This window comes from Fulmarus glacialis, unplaced genomic scaffold, assembly GCF_000690835.1.
Source record: "Fulmarus glacialis isolate BGI_N327 unplaced genomic scaffold, ASM69083v1 scaffold197, whole genome shotgun sequence".
In the NCBI taxonomy this organism is placed as follows: Eukaryota; Metazoa; Chordata; class Aves; order Procellariiformes; family Procellariidae; genus Fulmarus; species Fulmarus glacialis.
In genome coordinates this window covers 142625-158032 of record NW_009224894.1, presented here as the reverse complement: position 1 = coordinate 158032, position 15408 = coordinate 142625, and the positions used below count along the sequence as shown (strand labels likewise).

At 38.1% G+C, this 15408-nt stretch overlaps 1 protein-coding gene across 1 annotated transcript in view; it reads left to right on the top strand.

The window, feature by feature from the left end:
* Positions 1-203: 203 nt before the first annotated feature.
* The window catches only part of RAPGEF2 (Rap guanine nucleotide exchange factor (GEF) 2), a 130504-nt gene continuing 115299 nt past the window's right edge, over positions 204-15408 (top strand). The window contains exons 1-2 of the mRNA XM_009582283.1: positions 204-268; positions 3771-3827. Coding sequence (XP_009580578.1) covers positions 231-268; positions 3771-3827 — 95 coding nt within the window. The 5' untranslated portion in view covers positions 204-230. The remainder of the gene's footprint in view (positions 269-3770; positions 3828-15408) is intronic.

Below are 15408 nucleotides of genomic sequence, written 5' to 3'. Positions count from 1 at the left end.
CCATCATTCTTCCCCATGTCAGATTCCAACGTATAATCAAAGGTATTCCTGCAACTTGCCTTTAACCTCTTGTAAATGTGTAATTTCAAATATTCCTGCTACCCCTATTAGAAGAGCTCTGGATGCTTTGCAAAACCAGTATTTTAACAGCTTGTACCAAATTGAGAATCCTAATAATGTTTTCCTTATGTTTGTAGGATTTGGAGATTGTGTATTCCTATTTACATGGAATGGAAGCCTTGTCTAATCTGAGAGAGCATCAGCTAAGGTATGGTACTTTATCATTAAAACCACATGCATGTTAATGCACTAACAAAGCAAAGGAACAGTAGATTTGGTAACTATACACTACTCTTGTGTACCCTACCTCAAACTGAAAAGCTGGCTATCACTGCATCCATTTTTTCCCTTCTCTTTGTATGTGTGCATATGTGTATCCCTATTTGTCCCTTCTGATTTCTATTATGGATGTGTTTGTTTTCTTTTCAAACTAGAAGTAAATGCTTTATATACAGAGTACAAGTTCCAGTCCTGAATGAAAGTCCATGCACAGTCCGTAATATAATAATCATGAGAGCAGAGTCTGTTACTCAGCTTCTGTTTCAGTTTGTGCTTGCTTTCGTGTGGAAATTTTAGACGAATTATGTACTACACATGCAAATGATACTTAGTAAAGAATTACTAATAAATGTCATCCACATTTTTTTTTTATTAAAATGCTTCATGAAGCAAATAAATTCAGGTAAAAACTTCCAGATGAACTTCCTGTTTTTTGTAAAGACTTGTGTTTGGTTGATTTTTAAGTAATTGTTTCAGTTGTCCTCACATAAACAGCGGAGGTTTCTAAGGGTATTTGGACATTGGTGTGAGGCTGGCAGATGCGGAAGGAGGCCAGCACATCTCGCTTTATGGGGAGAGGGGGTGAATTACTGTTATTTTGCATCCTGGGGTTTGCCAACATTTGCCACATCTGAAGATGCTGAAGGAACTTTGACTTGATTAATGCTGGTTTAGTTCTAATTTCTGGCCTCTTGCTTCATCATTCTGTCCACATTCCCAAGCCAATATTCTGTAGTTTGGAGAAAATAAAAGGCGGGGTTTTCTTTCTCCTGAAGTGCCCAAGACACATTTTGCAATGTGGGTGTTGACTTCAAAGTAGTCTCTGTAATGACTTCTGCTTTGGAAGGAGGCCACGATCACATTCAGTTGAAGTATTTTGTGTTATGCTATTATATGCAAGACTTTTAGCACATCCAAGTTTTGCATAGCTGGAGTTGAACTGATGTTAACTTGTTTACAAAGATCAAAGAGTGCACATATGGTTGCGTGGTATGTTGATGTGTGCTTTTTGGCTTCCTGTGCAGAATGAGGTTCTTGCTGAGGAATGTGTGGAACGCGGGCTTGCTCTCCCGGCACAGTGAATTCCTAGAAGAGAGCTTCTGTTTACAGTACCATACATGGAAAAGGCTGGGCTCTGGGCAGATGTGGCACAGAAAGCTTTTATAGTATCCTTTAGGATACGAGATTTCTTGTGGCGGTGGGATGCCACAAAAGCCTCTGAAATGCATTAAAAACTAGTGTATTAGATATAGCCTCTAGTAGTGAATAACTTACCTTATGGCTTGCTAATGATCTCATCTTGAATTTATTACAGTTGTTTAGGAAGGAGGCAAAGATCACGTTCGGGTGAAAATTAAACGCCAGTATTGACCAGAACTAATTCAATTTTTTAAATATTTGAGGAAGCAATCTAGTTTGTGCTACTCGGTCAATGTAATTTCTAACTGTTCCGGTTTAACACAAGAATTGAAACACTTGGCTACCTTCTGTAAGAGGCATTTTCTCCCCTATTATGGTCCTAATAACGGGACCAAAATGCTGTGAAACTCGGACAGTGCCAGTGGTGAACTTGCATGACTTTATCAAGAATGTACTTCCTTCGCTCCCAATTCAGAGGGGAACAAAAGTTGCTTGTTAAAGTGATTCTTTTTACTGTAACTCGTACTCTTAGATGGCCCATTGCCCAGCATCGTTTCAGACCAGTAGGGTACAGACTATCCTTGAGCAGTATTTTAATTTTTCAATCTGACTGCTAGCAATGACATTTCTTCTGGTATCTTCTCACCAGTAACCTCATGTCCGCTCTCCCCCTCCCTCCCAAAACAGAGGATCAGAGAGAGAAGGTGAGGACCCAGGAGGCAGAAGCAGACGATAGCTTTTCGGTGTCTGTAAAGAATTTTGGCAAGACCTGATTTTATGGTGGGGAACAGTGTCTGAAAAAGAGAAGGTTCTGTCATTCAAAAAGGTTTTTGCTGTGCCAGGAAGCAAGAAGACTTTTCATTAGCTGAAATTGATATACAGTACATAATATTTAATTATATACACTACAAAAATTGTCTGTAAGAAAAGTTCTCAAAGATGGTCCAAAGAGTAGATCTAAAATACTGGGGCAGGGGAAAGGCCATGGTAGTAAAACTCCCCCCCTCACCCCCCCTTTTTTTTTTTTCCCCCTTAGCAAACAGGATTAAGATCTCAATTTTCTCTTCACAATTTATGAATTATCAAGATACGACTATAAGCCTGCCACTTCTGGACAGAAAAAGCGTTATTTCTTAGTGGGCTGAACTAATAGTAAAATCTTAAGACATGAGTGCTAAGGTAACTTTTGTAGCAGCCTGTTGGCTATTGAAATGATCTAGGAAATGATGGGAAATGGCAATAGGAAGCCTTTTAAATGTCACATCAAACCCAGATCAACTCTTCCAGGCCCCACATCAACTTTTTTGAGACTTGTTGCCTGAGCAGGAATTCTTGAGCACTTTTGTCCGCTTAGGATGCCATTGCAGGCAGCTGGTCATTGGTGTGCTGAGGTTCTGATGACTGATCCTGCTAGGAATGAGAATTTCTTTCCCAAATTTAAATATAGTTCCCCATTTGAATGTTCACATGAGCCTCTTGGGTCTTGGTGTTTGCAGTCTGCTTCAGAGCCATAGAAAGTCCAAGGGAGGCAGTGGGGTTTGTTTCCTTCCCACCACCCCAGTAATTTATAGGGTCCATTTCCTTAAGACAATAGACAGAAATGGCATGTTGATTTATTCAAACCAAGTTAACATTGCATTTCCTAATATGTGGTAAGTTCCATTATAGTTGCTCTCTATTATGCCACATTTGTCAGGCAGACAGTGAATGCAAAAGTGCTTTAATCCTCCCCTCTAGACAGGATTTTCCTGCAGGAAATTCTCTCCCAGTCCTCTGGGATTTCAGCATTAAAATCTCATGGTAATTTTTAAGTTGCTGAATTTTAGCAAAATGAGAAGCATCGATTTACCATGCAACATAATTTCTTGACTGACTTGAAAAAGGAAGCAGTTTTTATATCATGGTATTTCTGGTTAGTGTTACATATCATAAATTTCAATCCATTTCTAAAATTCTGAATTGTTTCCTTACAAAGCAACTTAATTTTATCAGATTACTTTATAAAATGAGATCAGTATCATTTTACACATTTTATAGAAATTTTTTTTATGGGATCAATTACATCTAGTGTCCTAAATCAGGTGTCCTGATCTTGGATGAACTAATAACTTTAATGCTTAGATTTAACAATTTGTTTTCTTAAATTAAAAATTAGCTTATCTTTACATTGATGGTTTGTTTCTGCAAGTGCTGGAGGCAAACGTGGAAATGCTGACTAACTTTAGAAAGTGAAGTCTTTGTGACACTGATAGGAATCGTAATTAAAAATGACTTATTTACTTCTCTTTCAGACTGATGTGTGAAACTGTTAGATATGAAAGACATGAAGCAAATGAAGTTCTGTACTAGTAAGTATTTCTGCTTCCTTACGTATGATGTTCAAAGAATTAATTCATTTTAAAGGACAGTGTTTAATTTGACAGTATTAAGGACAGTGTTTAATACCAACTCCCTCACCCAGCGCAGTCTGTAAACATAAATGAGCCACTTCGTTTTCATCGTCAAACAGAGGAGAAATTTGCTGGTGCCAGGGAGGGAGCTAACAGTGACTCTTGCTTGGTGATTTGTGTGTTGTATTAATTTTTGTAACCAGTGAGATTATATAGAATTAGGGGATGTGGGATTTCTTCTCAATTAGAATAAGTTGTCATTTAGTCTCATTTCAATTTTGTCAAAGTAGTAGCGACCAGCTTGTCGTGCCAGAGGTGCCAAATCGACATATCTAACACGGCTTATAATTAGCAGGGATGTGATCTAATGTCAGCTCAGACTTACAGTAGAGATCTGAGGGTTGCAGTTGCTTTGTTTACACAAGCAACTTATTGAAACAAAAGGTTTATCAGATTTTCACTTACAGCCCCTAAATCAGACTCTAAATGCAGATTTTTCTGGGTTGTCCGATATTACTTGAACATTTAAGCATACAAAGAATGCACCTGTATGCCTTCTTTTGTACATGTGTAATTTTTCCTATATTGACCATCAGGAGGAGGATGTGATTGAACAAACTTTAATGCTATAAGCCTTGGCCATTCAGCAAAGTTAAATTAATGTCTAATGAAACCCAGTAATCAGTTATGTATGGGAAATGCACAAGGTCAAAATCTATAGGTGGATAGATAATTTTAATTAGACCAGTATAATCTTTATTCATTTTACAGTCTAATTTGTAGTGACCATTATGCTGGTGATTTGTCCTTTTCTAGGCAGTTGGTTTGTGTTCATTATGGGTACTAGAGTTTTTGTTTAGACCCAATATTTTGGTTCATTCTAACTGTTGGTTTAAATTTGAATTACATGCTGGATGAATCAAGTTATGCATATACTAGTTATGTATATAGTCAAGGCAGGCAAAAGTTACCAGGAAATATGTGCCTGAGAAAATACAATGCAGAAATAGAAAATTGTGAACTCTGGGTAAACTTGAAGTGCTTTTTGCAATTCTTTTGCACTGATTTCCTTTGTCACTCCTTTCATGTGACTTCATCTTCACCTTGGTTGTTTGCCTGTCACTCCTATTTACTTGCTTCTTGACATTTTTTTCCCCATGATTTATTCAGTAGATTTAATGGGCAGTTTGGCAGTTTCTGGATATAGATGCTAATGTAAAACATGCTTGCTTTAGCATTTCACGTCTCTGATTTAATGTTTAATGGGCTAAACCTGAAAGTTAACACTGAATATTTTTTTTTTTTTTTTAAATTTCAACATTCAGTATTTTGAAGCCAGAAATATATGTTCTGTTACTCTGGGTTGTAGCTTTACATTTTATTTTAATGAACAATTTGAGTTCTACTTGGTGAGAAAATCCCATGGAGCCAGCAGTCTAATTTCAGTATTCTATTTTTAGGATAATGAACTTGGAGGAATCCTTTTTTTGTTTCACAAATTCAGCATATGTATTGAAGATGTATTCTTCTAAAAAACAGAATTCCAATTTTACAATGTACACGTTTGGAAAAATTCTTTGAGTACTATGGGAGATAAGCAATATGATAGCCAGGTTAGAATCAATCCACTCAGTTACAAACTACAGGAAATGAGCTTGGAGCATATAACCTGGTCACTTTGTGTTGGACATGCCAGAATTTATCACTTGGAGCTTTCATTTTGGTCATGAAGGATAAGGTTTTAAAAAAAGTCATTAAATTTGAACTCTTAAGTTACAACTTCTTTTTTTTCCCAATGATGGTATGACTTGCATTGAAATCTGAAATTGGGTGTTAATCTTCTGTGTTCATTAGAAAAATCTATTAAAATAGCTGCAACTGTTGGAGCTGTTAATTGACCTGTGTGTGTGACCTCCCTGAGGCACAACTTAATATCTCAGTGTGGATAAGCTAAATCTTTATCCCTAAATGCTAACATGAAAACTAATACAGTTGCTCTGTCTATTTGATCAAAACTTTTTCACTGTGAAAATTTTGGTCATATCTGCATTGTCAGCTGTAGTTATAAAAAGGTAAATTTCTATTGCATGTATGCAATGCTGAAAATTATCTGCATTCAGTACAAACACAGTAACTTTTTTATCCTCCGTTTATAAAAAAAAGTTGATAGATTTTTTTTTTTTGTTTAATGGCCAAAGGGATAAAACGGAGCACGTTGTTTAAAATTGGCTCATCTCATCTGCATTTACTTTACTATCAGCCGGTGTACATGGTAGTGACAAATTCTCAAACCCTACGGCCATCTCCCTGTTTAAATGGAAACTGGGTTATTAAAAGTGGCAGTTCAGCTTGAGTTATTCTTCATTTGCCAGTCATCCTACTACTTTCATTTGATGGGAAGTTAATGATAAAAGGGCTTAAAACCTGCAAGGCAGAATTTCAGAATTGAGGTTTACTTGACACATATACCCGATTTTCTTTTTTTTCTTTTTTTTTTTTTAGTTGCTACTTTTATTCGAATCTACTTAAAAATCCCATTTAAAAAAATTTTTAGTTTGGTTACTGGATACATATTTTATCAGTAGTTCAAACAAAAAAAAAGTTCTTTTTTCATATCTGCATAATGGTTGCTCTTGACATTTCCAACAGTAAGTTTCTAATTAGCATTTTCTTTAGAAACCAAAGTTTTAGCAGATTTGTAGGGGGTGTGTATACCTCTTGACAGTTGAACAAAATCTTTCAGATGAAAATGTAAATGTTTGCTATGATGGCAGAGAGGAATCTTTGGCAATAAATGTTTTGCTTATAAGCAAATGAGTATGTCCCTAGTAAAAGAAGCACCTCTTTTTTCCCCTCATTAGTCATTCAGGGGCGGTATGTGGTTTTCAGCCATGCTGTTTGATATTTCTGTGTATATGCATGAGTGGTGTTTGGCTTATTCTTTCTGTACGGAAGTCTTGTATGTCTTTAAGCTTGCCTTATTTTCTTCTCTAAAGATACTGGATTGGCAGAAAATATTTTAAGTTTTGATGACCTGCTGTCTGAAGTCACTTGATAATAAAACCTCATGTGTTTCTGAATTGCCATGCTGTAGCACAACATGTTTTTGTGATCACATTCTCTTTAGTTTCTGTGCAATTGAACCTGGAACTAACTTAGCTGTGCTTATAATGTTTTGAAAAAATTACGAAGAAAAACCCAACCCATGTAAAGTGTGTTTTAGTTTTTTAGAGAATCTTCCACTCAAAGCCTGATAGGATATATATGCTCCTACCTCCCACATGTCCCTTCTGAGAAGATTGTAAGATGTATATTTTGGATTTAAGCTCTAATCAGTAACAAATTCTTAGTCTGTGGCAATTTAGTAGTATGCTAGTGTTTTTGATTGCATTGATTCTTACAAAAGGGCAAGTGTTTAAAGAAGAGTAGTTATCTCTCGGACATCTTGAACTGAATTTTAGTGTTGACATCTATGGTTGGAAAAAGCTCTTGTCCAATGTCAACATGTTTGTGTGCTTTCATGTCATTCAGTTGTGCAGCCTTCTGTGCTTTAATGAAATTCAGTGTTTTCAGAGGACTCCATTGTGAAACAAAAGTAGAAGGCATACACAGAAACTGGAAATGGGAGAGAAAAAATGTTACATGTAAAATTGAGTTATTACTACAGAGAATGTCCACAGCTGAAATAAGAAACAGCAATCTCTTAGTTTCTAAACTACTGTACTAGGCAGGGCGTGTAATAAATAGCCATATTTGTACAATTATGTTTTGTCTGGCTTTTTTCCTCATTCCCCATTGTCAAACACTGAGATGAAAAACATCCACTTGTGTTAAGACTGTAGTGCTTATACTGGGGGGGAGGGCAGGGGAAGGGAAAAGGGGATGAGAAGCAGAGAAGGCTACAAAAAGGATAAAGATACATAATTTCAGCTGTTTTTTTTTTTTGGTATTTCCATGTTTAGAACCAAATTCTCAGGTCCAGTAGCTGTAATATCACCATCCAGTCTTAGCCAGGTTTTCTGAGTTGCGTCACTGTGGCAAATCACAAGACCCAAAGTACTTGTTTTGGGCTAGCTGTGTGGCCTTCTCCAGAGTTGGCTTGGCCCAGCCATTGAAGCCCGAAACAAGTGAAATCTGGAAAGGAAAAAAAGGAGCATGACTTTTTGGCTGCTACTAAAATACTTACGGTTTTCTTAAATGAAAATGTTAGCGTCTTTCATGAGGTAGAGCAGAATGTTTGAAAAATGCTGGAGGGCGTTGGCTTTGCCTAGCTTTGGGGCAGGTTGTGTTAGAGGTTCTCCTGAAGGTGGTGGGGAGATGGGCTCGGGGCAGCCTCTGGCAGGGAACTTGCAGATGCTCTTCCCAGGGAGGAGTCGTGCTGTCATCTGGCCGGGTATCATGCATTGCACAGAAAGTCAGGTAGGGATTTTGGATGTGGGTGTGTCTTAGCTAGATGGCTAAGCTGTAGTTTTATTTGCAGCTGTAGGCCTATATAGTTAATATACAGTAGTTCTGTGCAAGGACAGGTGAGAAATAGATCTATGAGTAGTTTTTAAAAGTGGGAATCTGAGAGTCAAACTTTTAAGTCCTACAATAAAAGTGACATTTAGCAAATTCATGGCTCTTTCACAGTAGTGTATTGCCCTGAAGACCCTCAGGAGGATAGCAGCAGTGTGTACAAAACAACAAAAAGTGATGCCAAAGTTGCCGTGCACAGCCTGACTTAATTGTGCAATGAAGTGTGGCAAAAATGAGTTAAAAGCTTCTTCTGTAGCTATCGGTGCATGATTTTTAAACAGAACAGCTCTGCAGAGACCACCTCACTGAAATTTGTATTCTGATGCATACATTTGTATTATGAAAGAGTGCTTTTATGTTCTGTACATGTTCAAGAAGTTTTATGATGATGGTATCATAAAACCAAGTTATTCTGTATAGATAGGGTGTATGTGATCTATAGCTATATATGTTTATATCTTATAGTTAAAAACGTAAAACCTAAAACATTACAGAAAGGAATTGCTAGAGAAGTGTGTGAGGATCAAGCTGATCATAGAATCTTAGAATCATAGAATCATTAAGGTTGGAAAAGACCTCTAAGATCATCAAGTCCAACCGTCAACCTGACACCACCATGCCCACTAAACCATGTCCCTAGGCGCCTCATCTACACGTCTTTTAAATACTTCCAGGGATGGTGCCTCCCCCACTTCCCTGGCCAGCCTGTTCCAAGGCTTGACCACTCTTTCAGGAAAGAAATTTTTCCTGATGTCCAATCTAAACCTCCCCTGGCACAACTTGAGGCCATTGCTAGTTACTTGGCAGAAGAGACCAACCCCCACCTTGCTACAACCTCCTTTCAGGTAGTTGTAGAGCGCGATGAGGTCTCCCCTCAGCCTCCTCTTCTCCAGGCTAAACAGCCCCAGTTCCATCAGCCCCTCCTCATAAGACTTGTGCTCTAGACCCTTCACCAGCTTCGTTGCCCTTCTCTGGACACGCTCCAGCACCTCAGTGTCCTTCTTGTAGTGAGGGGCCCAAAACTGAACACAGGATTCGAGGTGCGGCCTCACCAGGGCCGAGTACAGGGGCACGATCACCTCCCTCCTCCTGCTGGCCACACTATTTCTGATACAGGCCAGGATGCCGTTGGCCTTCTTGGCCACCTGGGCACACTGCTGGCTCATGTTCAGCTGGCTGTCAATCACCACCCCCACTGTTGGATGTTTCCACTAGTGATATTCTGAGTTATCAGTAAAATTATTCATTTGTTTTCTTTAATACTTTACTTTTAATCAGAATTTCTGATTTTTGGACAGGATGTGCCTGTTCATGGAGGCTTGGGTCACATTTCTGCATTTACTGTCTTTGTTTACTGAATGTTCTTGACTTCAGAGAGCCCTTATAGAAGATTTCTTTCTTGGTTTTATTGAAATATGAGACACTTTGAAAATTGTTTAAAATGGTCTGAATAAGCAGTAAACTCAGAATATATTTGTTTGAGGCATCTCTCTGGGTCAGCATCCTAATTTTCAGGTAGACCTCTGCAGGCAATATATATTTATTCTGCTTGTGCATCCATAGGTTTCTGTGGAAGTCATGCAGCAGTATATTTAATAACGCAAAGAACTGCTGCAGCAGGGCTGGTCTCTTCTGGTTTTTTTCCTTCTCCTTACAGTATTCCTAAAGGTGTATTGCACCTTCTGATAGTCGGACAATTGCCAAAGTAGCATTGGGATACTGCCAGTTCTGCACTGCAGTAAATCAGGAGTCTGAATTTATACGTTGTGTTGTGGAAACATTTTCTGTGGGGAAATTCTTAGGCAATATGTATCATTAAAACAAATACATTCAAGGACTTGGCAGTTGGCTCTGTATAAGCAGAGACTGAATCAAGGCTTCTTAATAGTGTCAGTGATCAATGTTACAGTCTGGCTTTGCATAGCCAGTTCCAAATTTCTGTGTTATTGTTTGACCTGATTTTGAGACTACTTTGAGTGAAGACGAAGGTTTTTGAAGAGATTTTAATTTGCACCTTCCTTACTGTAAATGTTTCACTAAAGGCTATCACGTTTTTGTTGTGATTTTTGAGAATAAAAGCTTTGATTTTGGAGAAATACTAGAAGGGTATAAGATTTAATAGTAGAATTGTCTGTCTTGATTGACCTTAGAGTATTTTGGATGCAAGATCATTTCATTTTACTACTTCTGTCATTGTTTTTCTGATGATTTAGGAATTTCTCTTCTGATATCAAGGGCTAATTCACTGTACAAGTTTAATACCAAGACTTCAATAGGTCAATTAGCTTGCATATGTATATTTGCATGATGTATTTATTGGTTGCCTGTTTAATCAGCTGTCTTAGACCGACACTGCAATAATCTCTGATTTGACTGAATTTTCTGTTTTATTTTACTGATTTTATTTCAAAAGTGGGAAAGAATACAAATAAATGAAATAATCTCAAGAAAAACATGCTTCTGATTATTTGTTTTCATGTACACTGAGGAACTGTTTCCTGTGGTTCCTTCTTTATTTCCCGCTCTTGCTACCAGGAGACAAGACATCAGTTTTCATCTTGTGTCCATTAATAAAAGATAACCATGGACATGAGTTGAAATATGCACTTTAAGATGACTTTTTAGTGAGAATTAGAAGTTCTGAATTCTGAGTTATCATTGTTATTACTGGACATGTTTAAGACTGGATATGTATAAGATTTTTTCTTACATTGAGAATAAAGATTAGGAGTAAGAATAAACGTAACTTTAATGTGTTAATCGGAAAAAAAAAGGAAGAAAAAAAGAAAAATTATTTGGAACTTTTGTGTGGCTGATGCATTAAGTACCCAATCTGTTTTACTTCTGTGTTTATGATATATCTCTTAATGTCATCAAGAGCATCTAAAATGCTCTGGCAGATGTTAGGTAGCTGCTTAACTAGCTTATTAAGGAAGGTTAGAGACAGTGCTGACAATGTGCGTAAATGGTTTTCTTATTATTCTGAGTGTTACAACAGTACAGTGCTAGTGGGCAGGTTCTTCAGGCAATGAGATGTCTACCTGAGAGAATCGTTGCACTTGAAGACATGTTTGACATCCCAAGGCACTTCAGGGCTAATGTCTAATTGTGCCAATGGTTATTCAATTAAACAATAAACTACCTATAGCTTTCAGCATACAGAGGATAACCAAAATGAGCGAAGAGAAACAGATAGATTAATCTGCTGAAACAGTATCCTATGGAGCATAAGCTTGCAGAGCCATGTTCTTTCTAATTTCTTCTTGTGTAGTGCTTAAATGCCTTGAAAGAGGTCCCAGTTCTGACATGTCAAATTTTCATTTGTTTCTCAAGCGGAGATCTGGGAGCATGAACAATGTCTGTTCTGAATTACTCGGTGTTTACCTTCTGAAATTTATTCAGCTTTCAACGACATTGAGTATAATTTAATGAAAATGTAATCTGCTAGGTACATCTTGGTTTGTCATATGAGTTCTTTTATCAAAATGTTATAGCTTGTAGGAATGGTACTATATCCAGTTTAAATGTAAGTCTTGAATGAATCCTGTAGTGGTTGGAATTTTAATGATTTATGGAGAGAATAATTCTGACTAGCTCTTTCACAACCAAGAAATTGTTCGTGCCAATTTCATGACCTTTTGATGAAGTAGCTTGGAAAATACCTCTGAATTGGAAAGTAATTTCTGGATGCTGATGTTTGACTTATGTTAGGGGTCCTTCCAGCATCTGGTGTTGCTGGACCATTCAGTCCAGTGTTGGAGGGGGAATGACACCTCTGTTGTTTAGGTCTCAGGATAGACACATCTCCTGTAAAAGAAATATTAAGCAGTAATTATATGGAAGCCATTTCCACGCTTGTTTCCGTTGAGACCCGCATACTGCTTAGCTTTTTTCAAGTGCTATCTTGAAGGAGTTGGCTTAGAAACCGATGACCAGAAGTGGTCAGAGCAGCAAAGACTTCAGTTTAGCATGCGCTTTCAAGTCCAGGTGCTGAATTTTGCACTGAAATGATGTCTTATTTGACAGAATTAAAGCATGTTTGACAGCAGCCGTCACAAAGACCTGCAAATTCTTGCCACTGTACATAATTAGGATGTTTGTTGAACCAAATGCGTACAAGTAAGCACGTGCTGAATACGATTCATTATTCTAGAGGTTTTAGTGGTGCTACATCTCATCTTGATGGAGAATGAGAATTAAATGGGTTGCTCTTGTTAAAATGTAGCTATTTCTAAAGAAGTTTTGAAGGAAAGTGATGCATCAGGACTTGTTAGGATAGAGGAAGACACTACACATGGTGTAGATATTTGAGATTTATTGGGTCTTTCAGCAAGTTGACTTAAATCTTTATTGTAGCTGAATATTTTGGAAGGTTTTTCAGCATCTTATGTGATCAGGAAACCTGAAAGCTAAAATTGGAACACCTGTGCTATTGTAGACAGATGCTTTATAGAATCAGCACGTGTGGGGGACGTGTGTTGAAACAAGTTACTTTTTGTGCATTATTTCTTTGATATGCTGTTGATATTGATTTAGATTTATAGTTACAAACCTGGTGTACAACTGCTGCAGATTGCTTTACATCAAAATAAAAGAATTATAATTAGAAAATAAAACTTCAGTTTTAGGTAGTGTATATGTAGCTAGTTGGGGATCTGGGAGTAAGAAGCTGCCCCTTCCAGTGGAATAAATAGCTCACAGCATGAAGAGTTTGATACAAGTGCTGAAGATTTTGAGAGAGCCTGCAAACTTCTTGGATCTCGGCAGTCTGGAGATTTTTAAACGCTTCCTGATTTTTGAACTTTGAGTACCTCTGAGGTCTCAAAGAACAGTCACATGCTAGAAAATGTGAAGGCTTAAGTCTGAAAATACTGTCTAACCTTATCAGCAGTGACAGCCTGGTGATGTCATCATAGGCTATTGCATAATTGTGTAACAGAGTGACAGCTATGAAGTTACTTTGCAAAGTTCTGTCTTCAGGTTTTTGTGTAATTTTCAAAGCAGAGAAGTGTGCTGTCTGGCTGCAGGTTGTAGTTGCGTAAAAGGACTACATCAAGGAAGCTGGGGAGGGAAACGCAATGGGAAGGCATTGCAATCCAGTCTCTGGATTTCCTTTTCTAGCTCCCGAGTTCCCGTAAATCAAGCTCTCTTGCATTCTGGGAAATTAAATATAGATTCCCCAGGAAATCCCCTGCTCTCAAAAGTGCGATAATACGAGGGTCAAGATTTAAAGTAGCTTTATTTAAATTTTCTATGACTAACTTAAGTGCAGATTATGAAGAAAGTCTGCTTATTAGTGACTGTTTTGGTATTGGCTTTCAGTTTTGCACCACATTAAGGTTGCTGCTAGAACTTGAGTATTCTGAAAACTTGATCAGTAGGTAGCTCTATCATAGTACTTATAAAAGAAGAAGGTTAAATCTTGGTACCTGAGTCCTTCTGTTGTTGTTTTCACAGAATACAAATCCTATCTTCTGCTAAAGATCTCTTGCTCTTCTGCTTCTTACTCTTAAGATTTAAGCTTTTCCCTCTGCACTGTAAAATGCTTTGAGTGCATGTGGACATATGGGCGTTAGTCTAATTCTATCACAAGTTACAGTTGTAGTGCAGCTGGTGTCTTGAATCTGGCCGTAGTCCTGTTGGTTCTGTAAAGGATGGATGGAAGTTTGTGTCACCAAGGTTTCACTGGGGCTTTTGTTGGCTTTAGTATAGCTAGGACAGAAGGACTACAGGTATTGATTTTGTTTTTCTGACTGCCCCTTAATGTGTGACTTCTGGGTTGACTTAGTTCTGATTCACTGCAGGATAAATTGCCTGTGTCATCTTACTTTCTTGGTAATAGATTTTGTTTTCTGTAACTTGGGGAACTGGATAGCTGTGCTGCATTTGGTAGGCAATATGACTTTAACAGTCCTGAGTTTCATCCAGATGAATATCCAGAACAGTAGATGAGCTGGAAAAAACAAGCAAAACCCAAACAACCCAAAGAAGCCCCTACCGGTCTTATGTATTTGAAGCAATGTACTCCATCACTTAAGGCCAACAAGTAAAGTAATTTCTTGCCTGCAAAGATCTGTGAATGCCTGCTTGGAAATGTGCAACATGTGCCAATAACTTCTGATTTCAAGTATTTCCACTCTGCTGTGCATGCAGCAAGACTGGAGGGAGGGCGGGGAGAGGAACTTAAAACTCGGTAGGAGAAGTACTGTTTGCCTGGGTTGGGTGGGCTTTGCTTTCAGCCTGATGTGGATCGTTCACTGCACTTGCAGTCTCGTCACGTCTTGACAGCTGCTGCTTCAGTGGTGGTGGTGATGATGGACAGCAGTGGCACCTTTACAAACCTAGTCATTGGAACGATCTTACCTAAGCAAAAGTCTTTCCTTTCTACATCAGCTTGACTGACAGGTGCTACTGGACCATCCCCTCAACTGTCCCCAGACCAAAAAAACCCAAATCTCCCTCTAAGGATGCCTTCGAGGGGAAGTCATCAGCATCTATTCTGCTTCAGCTAATTCTGGATGAAGTGCTTACTTAATACCCTTCTGCAAGCCCAGTCAGGGATGTGTTCTGTCCACAAAAGAACCCTTTTTAGCACAATCTGTTGTTGTCCCTTTGACAGAAGAAATATCCTTAGGAGGACAAATAGAGTTTCTAGATACCGCTGTGGACTGCCAGTGGTAGGCAATATTCTAGCAGTGAAAGAAAACTCCATAATTAGGCTTAGATTTATTTTCTAGAATTCAATTTTGATGTTTAAAAACAAAGTGTAAAATGTGATTGCAAAGGAAACCTTTCAAATGTGAGTGTTCTGTATTGGGTAAAATGGTATTTGCATGAGTCCTTGTGTGGCTTGAAAAAATGCTTTTGTAGTTCAGTATAGGTTTCTTCTACAGTTCCTTCTGTCATTCATTACAGGCGCAAAGTCCTGAAGTGTGCAAAACGCATTGTTGTTGAACAAATGTCAAGCATAGTACAGAAAACATGGAAACTTGATTGAAAGCTCCCTGATGTTTGAATAGGA